Raw genomic sequence first — 20331 nt, 5'->3', positions numbered from 1 at the left:
TTCTGGCTTCTAACTCTCACAACTAAGATATTCTGTAGAACACTTAAACAGCAAGTACTTTACAACTTAATTTACTGTGTCCTGTTGCTTTACTTCTCAGTGGACCCTAAAGTAACTTGTATGGTTGTGCAGGTTGTATGCTGCATACTCCAAGAGGCCCCATAATCTGAGTGACCCTCCTGGAGATGTATGGGGTACCACATGCCTGGATGTAACTGTAGTGGCCCTGTCTAAAATCACGTAATAGCTTATAGGATAGTAACTACTAGTATCCTCATGTTACATGAAGAAACAAAGACTCATAGAGAATAAATGACTTGTCCATATTTAGTCAAAGTTCATATGAATGGTACACTGTGGAATCCATGTTATCTCTTGTTTTTATAATCTAGTACTTAGCTACTCTATCGTGCCATCTTGGACTTATTTTTAAAGTATTACGTACACTCTTTTCCATATGCCTTACAAATGTTTTAAGAAATTTTTTAATTTCTCTCTTTACCTCAATTTTATTATTTTTTTACTTTCAAGGCATGCAACAGTAAGATTACATTTAAACTCTTTAAGGTTAGGAACTGTTATTATTCTATTTGGCATGAAAAACACCTAATGGAGTCCATGCTTTGAAAAAATTCAGAAATGAATGAAGATCCAGTTCTATACCCATAAACTATTAGCATTTCCTATATGTAAAAATGTAATCACTAAGACCACTGAAAGATGTTCAGTTCTGACCCAGCTGGCAAAATAAAAAAAATAGAATACCAAGATAATCCCCCTCAGCATAGCCATGTGCCGCTAATGAATCTGAACACAAAGAGAGATTTGGTCTTCCCGAGCTAGATCAAACACAGCTATGATACGCGGCCACCCAGGTACTGGTCAGTGGGGCCCAGGAAGGGCATGTTGAGGACAACCTCCTAGCAGTCATGTTCTGCCAAGACTTACTGGCAGCTTTGGAAATTACGTTCCAATATTCTAGATCTCTGAGCAGAAGTAGGAGTGGGAACCATGGAGTTTGTTATTCCAAGGTCTCACCAGTAAACACACTCAGTCTACTCTTCACTTAACAGCAGAGATGTGGTCAGGAGGGAACACAAAAATGCCCACTCATCACAAACATGTTCCCCTTGGGAAATTGTGTCCAGTCATTCTGAATTCTGAGCTCCCTTGAAGGACAGCAGAGAATCAGATTAATTCCGTCATTTCTTCTCATCCCATCCTACTTCAAACAGATTTGTTGTTCTCGGTGCAAAGCTCACAGATCGATTGACAGTTGACAGTCTCCATCTCAGAGAAGTTATGCAAAGTCTTAGCACAATGACTACGCACTAAGGGGTTATAAAATAACATGAGCTTTAGAGGCAGGTAGACCTGTGTTGAAACCCAACCCTCCCTCCTCTACTTACTAGATGTATGACACCCCCAGAGGCAAATTGCTTAACTCCTCTAAGCCAGAATAATAGGAACATGAAAATCCATCTCACAGGGTTGTAGTGAGGATTACATGAGAGTGAATTTATAAGATACCCAACACAGAGCCTCACACATAGTAGACCCTCAAAAATGTTAGATCTCCTTTACTTTCTATTTCAATGCACTGATGAATAAGTTAGGCCTCCTGGGGTATTTACCTTAGCTACTTTGCAGCAATTGAAAAATGAAAAACCAAGTAAATTTTCAGCCTGTCTTCATTTTTCCCTATGTTAGGAATTCTAGTGAGGTGGACATATCCAAAGGTGCTTCTGTTTCCTGCAATTTCACTGACCATGAGCTTTCTCCTGTTAACACTGACATTTCAAGTCAGACAGACAGTGTCGAGAGGTGCCATTGTGACAGGGTGCATACATATTTAATTGGATGGCTACATTTCACATCAGCTTAAATGGAAATGAAAACAGGGTTACTTTACCCTGAGCCAATATTTCCCAGTGGCTATGGTGTCAGTTTCCCCAAGAGGCTCCTAAAGGGCAAGTATATTTTGTTTTCACATACTCTAATAAGCAACAAATTTCTTTACTACCAAAAATGTTCAGTATGGCTGAATGGACCCTCAGATCTGTAGTCAGGCCAAGAGGCAAGGCCAACCAGGGACACTGCCAGAGGGGCAGCACGGGACAGCCCTAATCACTCAAATGACTTTCCACGGGACCTTATCTTAACCTCACTCCAGCAAGCAGCAGTCTGGAGTTTAAATGCTTTGTACGTTCCAGCACACTTTCCCACGAATAGATGATGTCATTAGAGTTAAAGGAAGCCTGCAAAGGCAAACATTTTTGAGGCAAGAATGAAACAAAAGAAGGCTAAAAACCAGAATTTACAAGATTTTCTCTAGAAATGGCACCATAACTGCCTCTTATCGTATACTAAAAAAACAGTGGGGAATAGGCTGCATGCGGCCGACCCAAAGCATCTGTAAAAACCTGGGAAAGATCCATTTCAAAGCTCTTTGCATCTTTTATTCTTTCTCCTCAAAGGAAGAGATTTTTTATTAAATACTTTTAAGGGTTTTTTGTTGGTAGTTATACTCCTTGATTTATTTCTCTCAAAGGGCAGTACTGCATGGGCAGCTGGCATTGAGTACAAAGCTGGAGGGGAACCAGGATGATAACAATGATGTCATCTACCAGGAGGTGGTCCAGGGAGCAGGGATGCTCAGCATGTGTCCTGCCCCATCTGAAGTCCTGCAGAGTCTTTGGATTAGTGCCCCAACCCCATACCAGCCAACTTTATTCAGTCCCATAAAAGTCACAGGATAAGAGAAGAGAGCTAAAAATATTTTATCCTAGTCTATCTAGGCCTTCTTAACATACTCTAGGTTGGCCAGAGGAAGGGCACTTGGTAGAAACACAAACATACAGATGTGCGTTGGTGTGTTTTGTGTTTGGAGGGTTGGTGTTATGCACGTGTTATGTGAATGAATGTAAATTTCCCCTTCTTTTCAAGGCTCGGGGGTACAGCAAAGGGAATGAACGTCGAATGCAAGAAAAACATTCACAAGAATGTCAGTCTTTAAGGAATGATTTGTCAATAATGTTGATGACTTTTATTTCTCCCTTTTCACATTTGAAATGAAGGTGACCAGGTGTGCTGGCTCACATCTGTAATCCCCGCACTTTGGGAGGCCAAGGCAGGAGGATCACTTAAGTCCAGGAGTTTGAGACGAGCCTGGGCAACATAGTGAGACTCTGTCTCTACCAAAAAAAAAAAAAAAAGTTTTAAATTAGCTGGGCATGGTGGTCTGCACCTGTTGTCCCAACTACTCAGGAGACTGAGATGGGAGGATCACTTGAGCCCAGGAGGCTAAGGCTGCAATGAGCAATGATCATGCCATTACACCCAGCCTCAGTGACAGAGTGAGACACTGTCTGAAAAAAATAAATAGAACATCTCAAGGACCACTGTTTTCTGGTGGGTTTTTTTTTAAATGCTATCTCAGTCTGCATCTTTTAACAACTTTAGGGTGGTATCACTTACATACCATAAAATGTGTTCATTTGTAGTACATACAATTTCATGATTTTTAGTAAATTCACTAAGTCTTGTTGCCATTACCCTAATCCAGTTTTAGAACATTTCATCACCCCAGCAAGATGCCTCACAGCCATTTATAGGTAATCCTCATTTCCACCCTCTGCCCCAGGCAACCACTGATGTACTTTCTGACTCAATAGGTTTGTCTTTTCTCTATTTTTCACAAGGACCTATGCTAATATAAAAATGTCATGGATTCTCTACATGATAGGGTCAGAATTCACCATGGATTTTGTAAGATTTTCAAATTATTCATCACAGAATCTCTCTGTACGTATTTGTAAATTACATGAGTGAGATATTTTTTGTTCATTGCTTTGTGTATATATGGATTTGTCCACCTTTTTAAAACAATTCCACTACCCTGCCCCCAACAGTAATCTTGGTTCATGCATTGCAAATTGCTGGGGGGTGGGGATCACACAATGGCACTTAGAATTAGCACTGTGAACTCTTAGACTCTTAGGGCAGTACATATGTTTAATGATATATAAATGCCAAATGTCCGTGATCAGTTCAGTCAGTTGATCACAACACAGTGCTAAGGAGGCAGCTCTCACAAATGCAGCTTCTTACTCTCATTCATGGCCCAGCACATCACACTGTAGGTGCTGACTGTTGGCTCCTGAATCCATTCAGATCATCACAACCATTAGGAAGAGAGCAAAGAGAGCACACAGACCACGGCCTATTGATAAGAGGCTCTGTACATGACCTCCCTACATAAAGAATGACACATTGTTGCTAAACGCAAAAGAAGAAAATAGGGGCTATAAGAAAGCAAAACTTCATTGCCATGTCTGGTCCCTGCATGAGAAACAAAATGAATTTAAGCCCATTGGTATTTTTAGAAAAGAGAACAAATAAAACGCTAACTCAGTTTAAAAGGCAAAGCTTACATGCGGCCATAAAAATTTTAATATCTGTTTGGGGTAGTGCATATTATAGATATGAAATCATGCTGCTTGGCATTTATGCACAGTGCCAGCTGGAATCCCATCACTGCTCCTCGGCACACAGACCTCACATCCTGCCTTTGCTCAGGAATGAAACATAAGCTCTGTATTACTTGTTTATACTCTGCTTCATTCCAGAAAAGGATTTCAATCCATCAGATGCTTTGCATTGTTCAATCCATCTTTTCTAGCACATGATCTAAAAACATTAACTCCGTTAGTGCCCATATTTGATAACCTTTTTCAGCTAAGCATCTACAAATCCTATATTTTGTGCTCAAGGAGAAAACAGCTTATTTTGGTTGTATTAGTTACAATCAAGAAATTATGTGTCATGTTTGTTTTTTCTCCCTGGCTTGCTCTCCACCCCATCCTGCCTCTCTGGAGCCCAGGGGACTTTTTGGCATAGTCCTCCATAAATTATAAGCTATTATTAGGTTATCATTGTAAAAATTCCTGGGTCAAGATAACAAGAAGGCTTGCTGCAGCTCCAGACTAAAATGATCCCATTGGGGTCCACAGATGGGCCCACCAGAGGATTTATCATAGCCTGTGATTCCTGAGTTATAGTTGCAAAACAACAGCAAACCACAACTATGCCAAGTGAGCATGAAAATGTCCTTCTATGAAGGATTCTGTGTATGATGAGCCTTCAGATGGTTGAAATATGGCAAATCAGAACCCCAAAACTAACCCACTTGTCACATTAGAGGACTGCAGTTCTGGTCGCTCGAGGGGAACCAGCACTTGGTATGAGGCTGCGCTGGAAGTGGCTGGAAGTGCTTCCTGCTCTTTAGTCTGTGCTTTGGGGAGAAATGAGGCAAACCACTTAGAAGAACCTGACAATAATTTCTACTATGTCAAGTATTCTTATCCTGAGAGTAAAGATTAAGTTCTTTCATCTATAGCTTCTATAACTGAACTGAGTCTACAGTGGAATACTAGTGACAAGAAATATTCACAATGAAACACTGTATTTTGATAATGCCAATAGCTAACTAGGAAGTCCAAACTGAGTCTCTGAAAGCAATGTGGCATTCTTGATCATCAAATTTTCAAGTGCTTTTTCCTCTACACCATTCATAAAGGCATTTAAAAAGAGATAAATACCATTTTAAAAAACTAAAACAAAGGAAACAATATGAGCCAGTGGCAAAACATAGGCTTTCAAGCCATTCTGCATGTCTTTTCATTCATTCTCAGATACTTAAAGAGCCCCCACTCTGTACTGGCCAGTGTTGGGCATGGCAGAGGTAGGGATAAACAAGACAGATGCTATCATCTTACTCCCATGGAGTAAGACTGGTACTTATAAACAGATGATAAACTTTCAGGTAGCACAGAAGGTGAACATTGTTAAGAAGAAAATAAAGTGAGATCATGGAGCCATAGAATAGAGAGTGTTTATGTGGGGGAGGGGGTATTTTAATTGGGGGCTTTGACTTTTTACACCACTAATCGCTAACAAATCACACTTCAGACCCCTAATCTGTGTTCCCCCAACCCCCACCCCAAGATTTACTCAGGCAGGTCTAGTCTCAGAAACTGTGAAAAGTTATTTTCTTTCCACTTCAAATAATGGCTTTGAATTATTTTTCCTTCTTACTCCGGCACCTGGTACTCTCATATGAGCCCCCCTACCGACTCTGTTCTCAACAGATGGTACCCCACTGCCCTGGATTCTTCTCCCACAGACCCTCCATTCTAAATATTCTGGATTAGTTATGACTTTGGAATATTCAACCAATGATCACAGTAAGATCCCAATGGTTAATGATGGTTTCAGGAAGGCAGACCCCTTGCATTTAACACACACACACACACAAAATGCTTTAATAGTAACTACATTTGTATAGCTTCATCATTTTAAAAGTATGTTTTTATAATTTATCTCTTTGATACCCACAGCAGCCCTGAGAGTTAGGCAGCGTAGATGTATTATCATGTTCAGAGTATGGGGTTGTTATCTGGCAAGTTAATGAAGGAGCCTGGAAATGGACTGGCAGCATGAGGACCTGAACACCAGAAATTACAAGATGTGGGTTCTAATCCCACCTCGTGCCCTCACATTCTTCTGACCCCTAAGGAGCTTCCATTTCCTCCTCTGACAAAATGAAACTAAGGGTAACTGTTCCCACCCATCTTCCTCCTCAGAATTGTCAGGCATGGCAGATAGTATAACATTCATGGACATGCTCTGGAAATTATAAGAATCTATAAAAATAAGAGATACTTAACAAAAGATAAGTATCTTGTGTTAAGAAGTATCCACAAGAAGCTGTCCTACATCCCTGGGAGACAGACAAAGGAGAAGATTTTGAGAAATCAGGCTCATGGCATATTCTTAGCAGCTTAGGTAGAGCTCTATGCCTTATTTTCCAGGTTTTTTGTTTTGTTTTGTTTTGTTTTGCATTACAAATTACCTATCTAGTAAGAGCCCAAGCACAAATGATGAAAGATGGGCATTGCAGCCCCTTCCCAAATATCTCAAGGATATGAATCTCTTAACAAGCTTGTAAAAGGTATTTGTCAGGTTAAGTGAATATGCAAAGCAATTTTGTAGGTGGAAGTCACTAAAGCATACTGTTAGTAATAAAATATAAGGTATTTGTAGCACAAAATATAAAATTGAGAGGATTTTGGTGCTGCTCTGCAGTTCTTCAGTGCTTAACAGGAATAGATGGGAAAAATGAAGACAAACACATCTCTCCTTCACAGCTGGTGCTGGGCAAACGTTCATAGTGAGTGAAGTTGCGTTTTAGGATTCTTGTTCCATACTGTGAACTGTCCTAGGCACCCTCCTGACACTGGATCCCAGGTCAGATCCTGATGTCAAAGTTATCTCCTCCTCTTCTATTCCACTCCTTCCTCCTCCCTGCTACACCCTTTGAGATGCACCTGCTCTGTGTGTAGTATGTAGGATGCTTTTCATCCAAGGATTTGTCTAATGTAATTATGACTGCTGAATTAACCAAAAGGACCAGGAAGAAGCTGAAATTCAACCATTCATCCTTCCCAGATAGACTCTGTATTTATATATCTATTTTAAACCTGTATTTATTAGCTTTTAATAGCACAAGCAATAAACAATACATGCCCTTTGTAAATAAAATAGAAAATGTTAATAAACAAACAAGAAAAAGAAATCCTGCCATCTCACCACCATCTACATTCAGCCATTTGCACCTTTAAAATTGTGAAATCCTGGGATATTTAAATAAACTGCACAAAAAATGTGTATACAGATATATAGCAAATATTTACCCACACTATGCACTGATAGTAGGCATAGTTATATAACCTGCTTTCTCACTTAGCAGTGTATCATGAATGTTTTTGTTAGTGTACTTTAATAGTTGCACAATATCATGTTATATCAAGTTGCAAATTATTTTTTCTAAAATGACAGACAATTGTTTCTAATTTTTCTCTAACATAGAACCTCTGCTGCAATCCCTGATATAAATTTGTGTGCTTGTAAAATTGCTTCTAGAGCCTCAGAAGTAGAGAATTGCTGGGCCAAATAGTTTGCAGACTTTTCAGGCTTTTGATAGGTATATATGCTTTTTTGTATCCTATGACTAATCTATAGGAATGGGTTAATGGAGGAAATTTTACACCAAATCACAGCAAAGTGGAAGGCAAAATGAGTGAATTATTGGAAATTTTCAGAACCCATTCAAGACTCACCTGTCCTCAAGTGTCACGTGCTGCCTCCTGTGCTGGATTGAGGTTGCATGCAGTGGCCTACTTTTAATAGTGTTAATATTTTTGTGAGCTGATAATACACAAAGCAACCCCTTCAAAAAATGTCTCTGTGGAATGAGTAACTGGGTAGATATCCACTGGGGAAAGGCACATGTCTTCAGCATATTGTCTAGATCCATACACTTAAAATCACACCAGTATAATCCAGCTGACAACGAAGTTTCCTTGTAACCCATTAAGGCTACCTGCCTGTGAGAATGAAGGTTTCTATTTTCTTTATATTTCTCTTCAACTTAGAGTACAGTTTCTCTCTCTGATCCTTCTCAACTAGCTCTAGCAAGACAGGAAAACCTATGTCTTTACTATCTCTAAATAGGAGAGAAGAGAATTTGAGGAGATTTGGATAGGAGATGGATGATCCAGAAATAGAACAAAGCATAGAAGACAGAACTAGGCTTCAAATGCAAGGAGGATTAGCCGAAAAAGGGAGATGATTAGGAAGGGAGGAGTCAGAGGCACTGATCAGTGCAGGGCAGCCCTAGATTGTATTTAAGGCAGGAAGTTAGTTTCAGTTATATCTATTTAATAACAAACCATCTGGCTTGGGAAAATGACAATTAAGTCAGCTATTTGTTTTTAGCTTCAGATTTGCCCTTTTTTCCTTTTCAAAATTAGCCAAATGTTGCTTTACTAAATCTTTTTTTTTTTTTTTTTTTGCCCTCACAGACTTTGCATTATTAAAATAAGGGTTATTATGAAAGTAATAGAATCATGGTTCAAAACTGAAAATATCAAAAACTTGATGCTATTTTAAAAGCAGGTTCATTCCAGCCCATTTTAAAGTACTATAAAGACAGCCTAAATGTAATGCCAGGAGAAGCCAAGAATTTAAGGAATAAAAAAAAAAATTATTCATCATTTGGAAGCCAAATGAGGATTCTTTTTACATGAACCAGTGAAGTGAGTGTGTGTATCTGAGTGTCAGAGTGTAATTTTCTTTATCAGAGAATTATCTCCATTAATGGTATTAAAGAATAAGGAGTCTTTCATGAAAATAGCTCCTCCTTAATCTGTTTCTGATCCATGTTTGCTAAAGGAGTCAGCCTGATGGTTCTCTATGGAATAATTGTATTTATTTTCTTTCACACGATCAGCTGCTTTACCAATGTGTATTCACAGTTGGAGTTGAACATGATGAAGCTTCTTGATATTTTCCTTGGACTCTGTCCGTTGTCAAATGTATCAGTTATCTAGACCTTGTCAACACCCCTTGGATCCTCTCTTGGACACCTGTGAACATCACACTGAAAAATAATCCTATTCTAGGTGTGTGTAGTAGAGTGTTATCATTTTCTTTGAGAACATGACTCGAATTAGTTTGGAAAGCAGATCAAACAGTGCTGCACTGCTAGTTTGTATCCTTTCACTTCTCTGTTTTGTGATCCCTGAAAAATAAACCTCCATTTTTTCTCTCCTTTAATTAGAATAAATTTCTTTCTTTGAACTTAAAATATAGCAGGATATCAGATACAAAGTAGGAAAACTAAGCCCACAAAGTACAAACATTCATGTTAACATGTAAAAAATGAAAAATAGCTAATTTGTTCAATAACAAAAATGGTTACTTTAAAAACAAATCTATGCGTCACTCATTCCATGCATCATTACCTCAGTTAATCCAAGGGAGGCATCATTGTCCTCCTTACAGGGACAAAGAAACCAGGGCTGGGAGTAGTCCGTTAGTGGAACTCAATCTGGTTGGGAAAGCTTTGATAAATACCAACGCTCCAGCCACATCTCTGGCCGATTCAGCAGAAACTCAAGGTGGAGCTAACAAGTTCGTGTTTTCAAAAGTTATCCTGCTGACTCTCATTTGTAGCTGGGGACAAAAGTGACTAGAAGCAGGTGCCCTGATCCTGCCAATATAGGTCCTCTTGAACTTTTTACTTATCTCTGTTTCCTTCTCTTCTAAAAGTAGGTCATGTCACTGTCTCCATTTCTTCTTTACCCTCTTCAAGGACAACTTTTATGGGCAGAAATTTTCAGTGTGTTTCCTTTTTTCAACTCCTCATCTACCTGGTTATTAATCAATCATACATCAGCAATTCCCTTACCTCTTGAACTTCACTTGGAAGCCAAATGATGATTCTTTTCACATGAACCAGTGAAGTGTGTGTGTGTGTGTGTATGTGTGTGTGTGTGTGTGTGAGAGAGAGAGAAAGTGAGTGAGTGAGAGTGAGTGAGAGAGAGTGAGAGAGAGAGAGAGAGATTTTTTATTTACTTGGGTAAATACATATCACAACCAAAGACAAATGCTTGTTTAAGGTCTTCAATGACAGCAGAAGAACAAGTACCTAAGTAAACAATATTTCTCTTTTGATTCTAAAAGAGCAAGACAGATGAGGGTATAGAAGAGAAGAAAGAAAAAAGAGAGGAATATATACACTGTTTAAGCAAAGACATCTACCTCACAGCCATTAGTAAGATTTGGGCTTTAAACCAAAAGAGCTCTAATGTCTTTTAATGACTTTGGTTGTATGAAATTTTCAAAGTAAAATAATTAAGAATTTTAAGCACTATCACACTTCTAAATGCAAAGGATTGTCAAGTTAATAATTTTTCAAGGGTGTTATAACTCCTTAAAAGTATAGAATCATTGGCAATAGTCAGAATTCCCTACCATGTATGGATTCTCTGGGGATCTGGCTCTGTTGTATAATAAATATAGCTAATAATACTGAACGTCCATTAAGTGCCAGATCCTATTCTGTTCATGTTAACTCATTTCCTTCAAAACCCTATGAAGTAGGTAAGTTTCCAACCTGGCAAACAGAGCAGCAGAATTCAATCAATTTAGGTAGATTCTCCCTCGTTTGGCCTTTTAGGGTAGCTGGAACAGGGTTTAAAAAAAAAAATAGGAGAATAACCATATTGTGAGTGGAAGGAGTTACAATTAAGCAGCCCCAGCATCTCCAAGATGCCTACCCACATTTTATCAGCAAAATAACCAAGGTCATCCATGTTTCTAAGAGAAACCAGCTTCTCCTTACTTCTGTTTAACTGCTTCCCTGAAACTCAAGTATCTATTACTCACAGGAAAGCCCCCAAAACTGGGCACTTGGAGTGCCAGCTCCCCTTCCCGTGTCTTACAGCTATGGTTCTCAAGCCTTGGTATAAATAAGAACAACCTAAGCCACTTGTTAAAAGGTGTATTTCTGTATCCCGTCCTCAGAGAGTCTGATTAAGTGGATCTAGCAGGGATGTCCGAGAGAGAATACAGTCATGGCTTCTTAGTTTCTGTTTCTGGTTAGGCCAGTAAAACCCCTTCGTCACCCCTCTTTTCTGCTTATCACTAGAGACAGAAACTAAAAACCATGGCTTCAGGCTGCTAAAAACCTAAAACAGAACAAAACAGAACAACAACAACAACAAAATAAGGCAGGCTGGACAAGCTTGGGGGTGAAACCCCAAATCTACATTTTTTAAGCAAAGCTCTCCAGGCACTTCTGACTTTATTAACATTAGACACAGCCTTTGAAACATGGTCATCTCTCTGCCACCTTGGCTTCACTCATATCAATGAATGGCCAGTCAGAGTGATGTGAAGTTGATAATTTTGCCAACATTTCTTATCTAATTTTAAAAGGCAAATGACTGTGCTGTGCAGTTTAATCCATAAATATTGTCACAGTTTGATCAAAGGTAGTATCTTCAGGTCTTGAGATCTTCCTAGGATTTTCAAGTACTTCATTTAAGTCATTTATTCTTCACAATAAGATAGTTGTAATCATCAGTTAATTATTGTTAAGAGTGGTTATGTACAAACTCTTATCAAAAAAACACCAAAATCATACATTGCATATAAATTTAGTATTTTAGTCTATTCTGTGCACCACCCAAACAGTAAAATTAGAAAGAGTCTTAGAGATACTCTAATTAAATGAGGAAACTGGAATCTAAAAAAGTGAAGTGACTTGCTAAGAACTTACAGATAGTTGGAAGAGCCTAGAGTCTCTTTGATGAGGCTTCTTCCACTACTACACCATGAAGATCTGTACGCTCTGACTGCCTCTTTGTCAGTCAATGAATACATCAAGGTGTGGTTGCTGGGAGAAGCAAGCAGACCTTCATAACCAGGATGGACTCCAATTAAAACCACTTCCAGTGTCAGTTCCTGGGCATGAAGCACTGGAGAGCTGAACAGCTGGTCTCCGAAGAACTCTAAGAGCCAAGAATAAGATGAACCATCTTGGGTGAAACCCTTGCTCCAGATAACACATTATCCATAAGTCCATCCTGCAAGACTGTGAGAATGACCTTTTTTATAGAAGAGATGTTTAATGCTTATCCCATAAGTAGCAATAAAGTTTGAGAAATTTAGGTAAAGAATAATTGTTGTAGGAAAGGGGAGTATTGTCCTATTTTTACATATTGACTAGATGACTGGGACAAGGTTATAGACCATGAACTTGAGGCAGGCCTGCAAAGAACAATTACGTCCTGACTTTGTGATGTGTAGTTTAATTCCAGCCATGCTCTCTCCTTGACAGTCTTCCTTCTTGATTTATAGTCATATGTATCAAGGAGACAGGACTAAAAGTCTAAAACTGTATGACTGATCTAAAATTAATTAGAATTCAAGGTGGGAGTTAATAACAAAAACTATTAAAAACCTAGCCAGGGACATATATGAAGGAAAAAACACATACGTTGTTATCAACATATTTTGTGTCAATTGCATTGGAAATCTGATCCATATATGTTTTAATCTAATGTGCCAACCTCTGAATATTATTATATCCCCTTCAAGCCCAAGGCAGTAGTTATTTCTTGGATTTTATTTTAGGAAATGGCATTTGCCTGGTTTAACCATACGCAGGTTACAGTCTTAGTGTTCAGGGTAAGGCTTGGCAGCACCTAACATATGGTATGTGATGGATTGCCCTATGTGTTGAGCAGCAAAGCGGCAATAAAAGGTAATTTGGGGAGAATCCATCGCACTTCATTTGGAAAACAGAGCTCTCTCTGTTGGAGCTAAGGTTAGTGGTTTGGATTTGCATGTGTTCCTGCAGTATTTTTTTTACATTGCTTTTGAATTGAAAATAAAAACAGATAAAAGGTCTGATGTCTAACCCAAGTAAATAAAACCTATGGGACACAAAGTAGACAAAAACATGTTTTACTTATGTGACAAGCTAGTCACTTTGGCTATTAACTTTTAGGAAATTCAAAGAAATACATTTGAAAAAAGAGACATTTGAAAATAGGAACCTATTATTATTACAAGTAAGAATCTTCATGCAACATTCACATTAATAGGCTACTGATAAATGGCTTGAGGGAGAGGAAATCCCTGCATACCCAGGTATGCCCTCCATGTCAGCCTAAAGGACTGGTTCGAGTGCTTTGAGTCGCCAGACCCAGGAGTCTTTGATTTTAAACTTCATTTCCTTCTGGTGCAGCAGCAAAGGTGCCATCCAGAAAGCCCAGAGTTTCTGAGTACATATGGGGTACCCAGGAAGTCCAATGTGCAATGTACCAGCTGCCAGGGGAGGTAAGCAGGTGTATGCTATGGAACAGCACTAGGTCACCCGTCCCTGTAGCATACAGAGGGAATTACCACCCCTGCAACTGCCCCACCTAACATGGCCATCTGTTCACCACCAGCCAGTGCTACCAGTCATTTCAGCTTAGAATAACATCTCAGGTGTTTCTCAGCTGTAGCTGAGCTGGAAGCTGCTTTCTCCTGCCTCAGACTCTTGTTCTTTTACTTTCCTTGTTCCACTGCCTGACCTTTTTTTTTTTTTAAAAAAAAGCAACTTCCTTTTTTTCTTTTTGAGACTGCTGCTGCCCTGTTTCTATTAACTTTTAATAATGAAGTACAAGAAACCATTAAGATTTGTCTCGCTTTGCTTTTACTCACCAGTCTCTGTGATAGTTGATTGGGCTGCATCAATGTGTGATCATGAATGCACAAAGCAGCACAAATCCAGGAGTCTGGATTCACAGACTGCCCATACCTTCTTCAATCTTTGTTCTCCTGATACAGGAAAGAGCATTTGGAAAGAACCTGCTTCACAGTTTCTGAGTGAAAGAAACAGGGCCACCTGAAACGAACTAAGAGGAAAGACAAACTTCGGGCTTCCTGGAAGGGGCAATGTGGTGTGGACTGAGAATGGGCTCTGAAATCAAACTTTGGTTTAAAGATTCACATTTTGCTAAGACCCTATCCAAGAGGCATAATATCACAATGTCACAGTTTCGCATGTCATGAAAAGGAAGTAATGACATCTAGCCCATAATGCTTGTGAGAGGGTTGAATGAGAATATACACGTCGCCTGTGTAGCATAGTGCCTAGCATGGAATAAGCAGTGTTTGCCTACTTCTTTAATTATGAAATAATACTCAGATCTCCTTTCCATCACAGGCAGAGGGCAGAATCGATGAGACAGGTCTTCAGAGCTGACCAACTCCCTTTCAGAAAGAATGTGATACTGCAGATGCAATAGCCTTTGAGTAGCCTAAAAAACCTTCTTAGCCATTGTAAAGCAGGAGAATCCATGGGCTGACCTAAATTTACATGCTGAACATATCTTCCCCACTGGAAGCTTACTGAAGAAGGATGGTGGCAATAGCATAACAACAGAGGGGAGAGATTAGTCCAGGTATCATACGTACAACTACATACATGCTCAGAGCATGCCCAGTAGCTCAGGAGGACCAGAGCAGATAACACAACACCTTGTAGTCATTTAATGCTTGCTGTTACTGGCTTTGAAAATAAGTTCAATTTGACAGTTATTAATATCTGCTATAAACCTACTGTTCAAGGTAGCTGAAAGGACTTTGTCTGATTTTTTATTTATTTATTTTTTGAGATGGAGTCTCGCTCTGTTGCCCAGGCTGAAGTGCAGTAGCATGATCTTAGCTCACTGCAACCTCCACCTCCTGGGTTCAAGCAATTCTCATGCTTCAGCCTCCCAAGTAGCTAGGATTACAGGTGTGTACCACCATGCCTGGTTATTTTATTATTTCTTTTTTTTTTTTTTTTTTTTTTTTTGGTATTTTTAGTATAGAGACAGGGTTTCACCATGTTGGCCAGGCTGGTCTCAAACTCCTAATCTCAAGTGATCTGCCCATCTCGGCCTCCCAAAGTACTCAGATGATAGGCATGAGCTGCTGTGCCCAGCCAGCACTTTTATGTCAGGAAGTAGGCATAATATAGACAAGAAATTTAGTATCTTGCAAGTTCTGTTCACATGTTTAATATAGGAAGCTATTTCAGATCCTACCTCAACTTTTAAACTGATCTAGTCTGCTCAGTTTATATTGTTTCCAAAACAACAAAAACAGCCTCTCCTACTTTGTGTCAAAAAGCATCAAAAGTATTTTATTTACATGTAATATTTCAGCTTACCAACAGCACTCTGAAGTGAGCAGCACTATCCCCATTTAACAGGTTAGGAAATTGAGGCCCAGAGAAGTTAAGTAATCTTTCGGAGTCACAGAGTCGGCTGTGAAGGCAGGATTTGAAGTCCCCTGGCTCAAATGTGCTCTAAACCCCCGTGTTCTACCCATCAAGAAGTTCAAGTCACTGTTGTTCAACCATCTGTAGTGGACCAAGATTTTCCTATCATCACAAAAAGATACACTCAGGATTACTAGTAAATAAAGTGCTTTGAAAATGGTCATTGGTGCCCACAGCACAGTGAAAGGTAGAAGAGCGCCATGAGAAAGCATTAGCCTTGAAGACATGAAGCAGGAGCTGTAGCCCTAACATGGTTTTTTCCTAGTTGTGATATTGCATCCACTACTTCTCATCCCTAAGCCTTGTTCCCTCACCTCATAAAATTACCATCACAATCAATGCAGTAATATAGCTGAATCTGCTTTCTTATTCTTAAGGCTCTAAGCAAACGTCAGCTACACTATTATAGTTCAATTCTTTTCAGTTTCACTATTGGCTTGCTCTTGAATCTTGAAAAATCTCTCCTGACATCTTAACTTTCTCATCTATAAACTAGAGCTGCTGATACAGCATCTTTTAGTAATATCCTCCAGCAGCTGTTTCCAAACTTTAGTGACCTGGAATCTTTTAGGATACTGTTAAAATAGATTCCTGGGCCGCTGTCATTATGCCCAGCACAGCTGAATGGCACCTTGCAATACTCAGTTTTGGAAAGGACCCCACTTGATTCTGATGTGAGCTGTGACTACTTTCTGAAAAAATGCTGCCCTGCAAGCTCAATATTACAAAGAACTGCAGTATCTGTGGATACAGAACGTGACCAAGATCACTTTCTCAGTCCGTAACACAGCCAGCACTGAACCCTTAACTCCCAATATCTAGATCCTGTTCTTTCCACCCCATGAGTCTGACTCAAAGGAACATCAAAGCCATCTCTTGGTCACTGGGTTTATATCAAGGGTTGGATCCTAGAGTACACAGCTGAAGCTTGCAGCACTCAAAAGACATCTCTAAAAGAATGAGTGTCATTGACTTTCTCTTCTTCCTCTGCAGACACGTTTGCCAGCAAAGTGGCAGCCACCCAGGACCAGTATGCAGACGCCTCCATAGGTAACGTCACGGGCAGCAACGCGGTGAACGTCTTCCTGGGAATCGGTGTGGCCTGGTCCATCGCTGCCATCTACCATGCAGCCAATGGGGAACAGTTCAAAGTGTCCCCTGGCACGCTAGCTTTCTCTGTCACTCTCTTCACCATTTTTGCTTTCATCAATGTGGGGGTGCTGCTGTATCGGCGGAGGCCAGAAATCGGAGGTGAGCTGGGTGGGCCCCGGACTGCCAAGCTCCTCACATCCTGCCTCTTTGTGCTCCTATGGCTCTTGTACATTTTTTTCTCCTCCCTGGAGGCCTACTGCCACATAAAAGGCTTCTAAAGGAACTATCAGATATAGTAAATTTATATATATATACATATATATACATAAAAATTATGTATAACGGACAGAGGAAACTGACATTTGTCATGTTCACTTACCTGCTGATGGAATCCAGCTTCAAGAGCATACTCTGTACTAGGGTTGAAGTCAAAAACCATCACCTCCCATTCCCAGGGGCATCATCATGTTGAACAAGGCATGGAGGCAGGGCCATCTTTGCAGCTCGGTCTAGAAGGGCTGCACTCTCACCAGGTTCATAAATCCTTCAGGCTTTGATTTGTTTTCTTGTTTTTGATTTTGTTTTCAGTGGGGCTGGGGAGGTAGTTAATGTTTGGCTTTATTTTTGTTATTTTGTTTTGTTTTGTTTTGTTTTGTTGGGAGAGTCAGGGTTGTTGCTTTTCTTCGTGGGAAGTGAAACCATCCACATGTAAATGGGTTTTGGTAAAAATTTAAATCATTAATATTCTCCCTCACCTCCCCCAATCACTTTAAAACTTATTTTGGATTAAGAAAAAAATCTGGGCATGGAAGAAGAAAGAAGCATGTCTTCATTGTATTACCAAAGTTCATGCTTATCTCCGGAATGTGAGCAGAGGTGAAGCTGCCTCCAAGAAGAATGAGGGTGGAATGAAGCCAGGAAATCTGATGGTTCTAGATATAGTCTGGTATTTAAAGATGTGATACCCGGCACTCTCGTTTAACAGGTACAAGGAAAACGTGCCTAGATTCCCAGAAACATTCGAAATCCTTTCTTTCTTATCTCATTAGCTCTGGACTGTGATTAGCAAGGTCCTTCTTCCAGCATCCAGCCCAGCTAAGCCCCCAGGTGCCCCATCCCAACCCTGTTCCTTCTGTCCACCTGCCATCCCCTATGCAAACAGTGAGAATAACCCCATTCAAAAAACACATCATCATTTTCCATTTGCATTAATATGTGTCCCAGTCCCATGTTGCTGTTGCTTGGGATTGTCTGTCAGTTTTATTTTCAAAGGTATCCATGGCTTGCACAATCTTGTTCCAGCCATGACTGAACATTTGCTCCTTGTTCGTGTGCCTGTTCAGAAATGTTGTTGTGATAACCTGTTACACAGTGCATGGTGAAAAACAAATAAAACAAAGAGTATCTGTATATAGTAGAGTACAGTACATACTATTCTCCCATTTGGCAATGTTGATTGGACATTGAAGACATAAGTGAGTTTTCTTTTCACCTGAGTTGTTACTTTTGTGTTGTTATTGAGTTTGATTAATTACTAGGGATAAAAGGAGAAAACGGCTTATTGTTCATGGTCCTGCACATTCATTTCTAAGAAGCAATAACTGTCATGTGGGGAGAAGTTAAAGTTATTGAGAGGATAGCAGGCAAACTACAAAGACCTTAATGGAAAATTAGCCATGTGGAACACATCAGAGGCCTCTAAAAATCACCCATTAATTCAGGAAGGCCAAGGAGAAAGGCCTTATAGAGGCGTGGGTATGTTGGATGTGCCTAGGCTTTCAGAGCCACCCTTTCCACCACACCCCTCCCTGCAAAGTATTTATTTCACATCTGCACTGTCTGGCACAGATGCTAGATAGTGCTGGTTTGTTCTTTTTTTTTTTTTTTATGTAAAAGACTATTTTGAGCCCTATTTCTTTCAATGTCCAGTCTAGTTCCCTTTGATTTTATCAGTAGTTCCTGAGTAAGAAAAATAAGCCAGGGTGACCAATGGGCCTTTAAAAGTGTGTCTCCTCTACTTATGCTGAAAGAGAAGGCAATTAAGTAAGATTAGTACCTCCCAGGAGGATTGGACTGGGATATTTTTAACCCTTTAAAAAGAATAGCTGTTTCTATGTTGAAATACCAAAGAACATGGATAAACCGAACATTCCAAAGTAGTGAGTCCACTAATGAGAAAAAAAATAGAATGACTTTGGTCACCTGTTGGAGGCTTCTGTGTCTATAAGGAATCCCAGGCTGGATCCAACCCTAGCCCTCTGTATTGATTCAAAAATACTTAATAAATTAAATCTGTTGAGACTTATTTTTTCTTCTTTCACTCAGTAACCATGATCCATCATTTAATAAACATTTGGTGACTGAATGAGGAATTAAATGCTGGTTACCCACTTAATGTGCCAGGTAGTGTGATACTTTCTGGGGACTAAGCCATGAACAAAACAGTCTAGATCCCTGCCCTCAGAAGGGTTACAGTTAATGCGATTACTATTTTCATGAGTAAAAGCGAAGAAAGCCATATGGAAAGATTTTTATCTTGCAAGAACAAACAATTATGAAACTCTTTTAACATAAACACACTGAAACTGTATCAAAGCAATTGTCCAAATTGTATTTATACCCAAGATTTTCTTTAACTACGAGAGCCTAAAGCATATGTTTGGAAAAGCACCCTCTTTATCCTTGACCAACTTGCAGATAAATACATCTCTCCATTTTAAACGAAGAAGGGCAATCATGTTGGTGATCCAGATCACTGAGAAGGCCCAATGTATCCCATCTTTTATCTTTGTTGGCAATAGAGCTTTTCTATGGCCCACACTTTACAATTCTTTATTTGTCATTCTAGTCCATCCTTCCCATCCTTTTTTTTTTTCTTTGAGAACTGCTAAATGGAAAGCTAGCCTGGAAGCACCAAGTAAATATATTCAAGGAATATAAGTTGTTTAAACATTAGAAAAATTTTTGCACTCATTTTTTAGCTGTATTAGGAATGTCGATAATCCTGTAGCAAATTTTCACAGAGAACTTTTAAGAAATTCTTGCATTGGTCAATTTCAATTTGAAAGCTTTTTGGTTTGTTTGCTTTTAAAATTTTCATGTTCTAGGAAACTATGATTCTGGTTGTTCAAGATTGTTATTATTATAGTTGTGTAAAATTATTTGTTTATTTTGTGTGTATTGTGCACAGCTTTAGGGGGGGAAGTGCACTAATTGTGCTGTTCCTTATAAATGGTACACATTACTGACACAGACAAATAAAGTTTCTAATTGTTTCTGATTTAATCACTAGTGATACAGCATATTCTGTATGGAATGTTTTCTCTTTTCTCATTATCATCTACTTCATTTTTTGTTTTCATGTTTTGAAGAAATAAAAACCAAAATGGTATTATTGTGCAATTGGTATCATCATCCAAAGAAAAAAAGCAAACACCAAGTATTCAAACTCTTGCAAATGTCAACCCACCGGTCATGTAATGTTCTCTTTTTAATGTCCTGAGAGAACACAG

The 20331-nt window shown here is 39.3% G+C and overlaps 1 protein-coding gene across 30 annotated transcripts in view; it reads left to right on the top strand.

Moving 5' to 3' along the window:
- Positions 1-20104, top strand: part of SLC8A1 (solute carrier family 8 member A1) — a 386709-nt gene extending 366605 nt beyond the window's left edge. For all 30 annotated transcript variants that reach the window (XM_009184063.4, XM_003908546.5, XM_003908547.5 and 27 more), the window contains one exon: positions 16721-20104. In XM_009184063.4, the coding sequence (XP_009182327.1) occupies positions 16721-17097 (377 nt within the window). In that variant the 3' untranslated portion in view covers positions 17098-20104. The remainder of the gene's footprint in view (positions 1-16720) is intronic.
- Positions 20105-20331: the final 227 nt, after the last annotated feature.

Source organism: Papio anubis, chromosome 14 (genome assembly GCF_008728515.1).
Source record: "Papio anubis isolate 15944 chromosome 14, Panubis1.0, whole genome shotgun sequence".
NCBI classification, from domain to species: domain Eukaryota; kingdom Metazoa; phylum Chordata; class Mammalia; order Primates; family Cercopithecidae; genus Papio; species Papio anubis.
The sequence above is the reverse complement of the archived record's forward strand: the minus strand, read 5'-3'. Positions and strand labels throughout refer to the sequence as shown.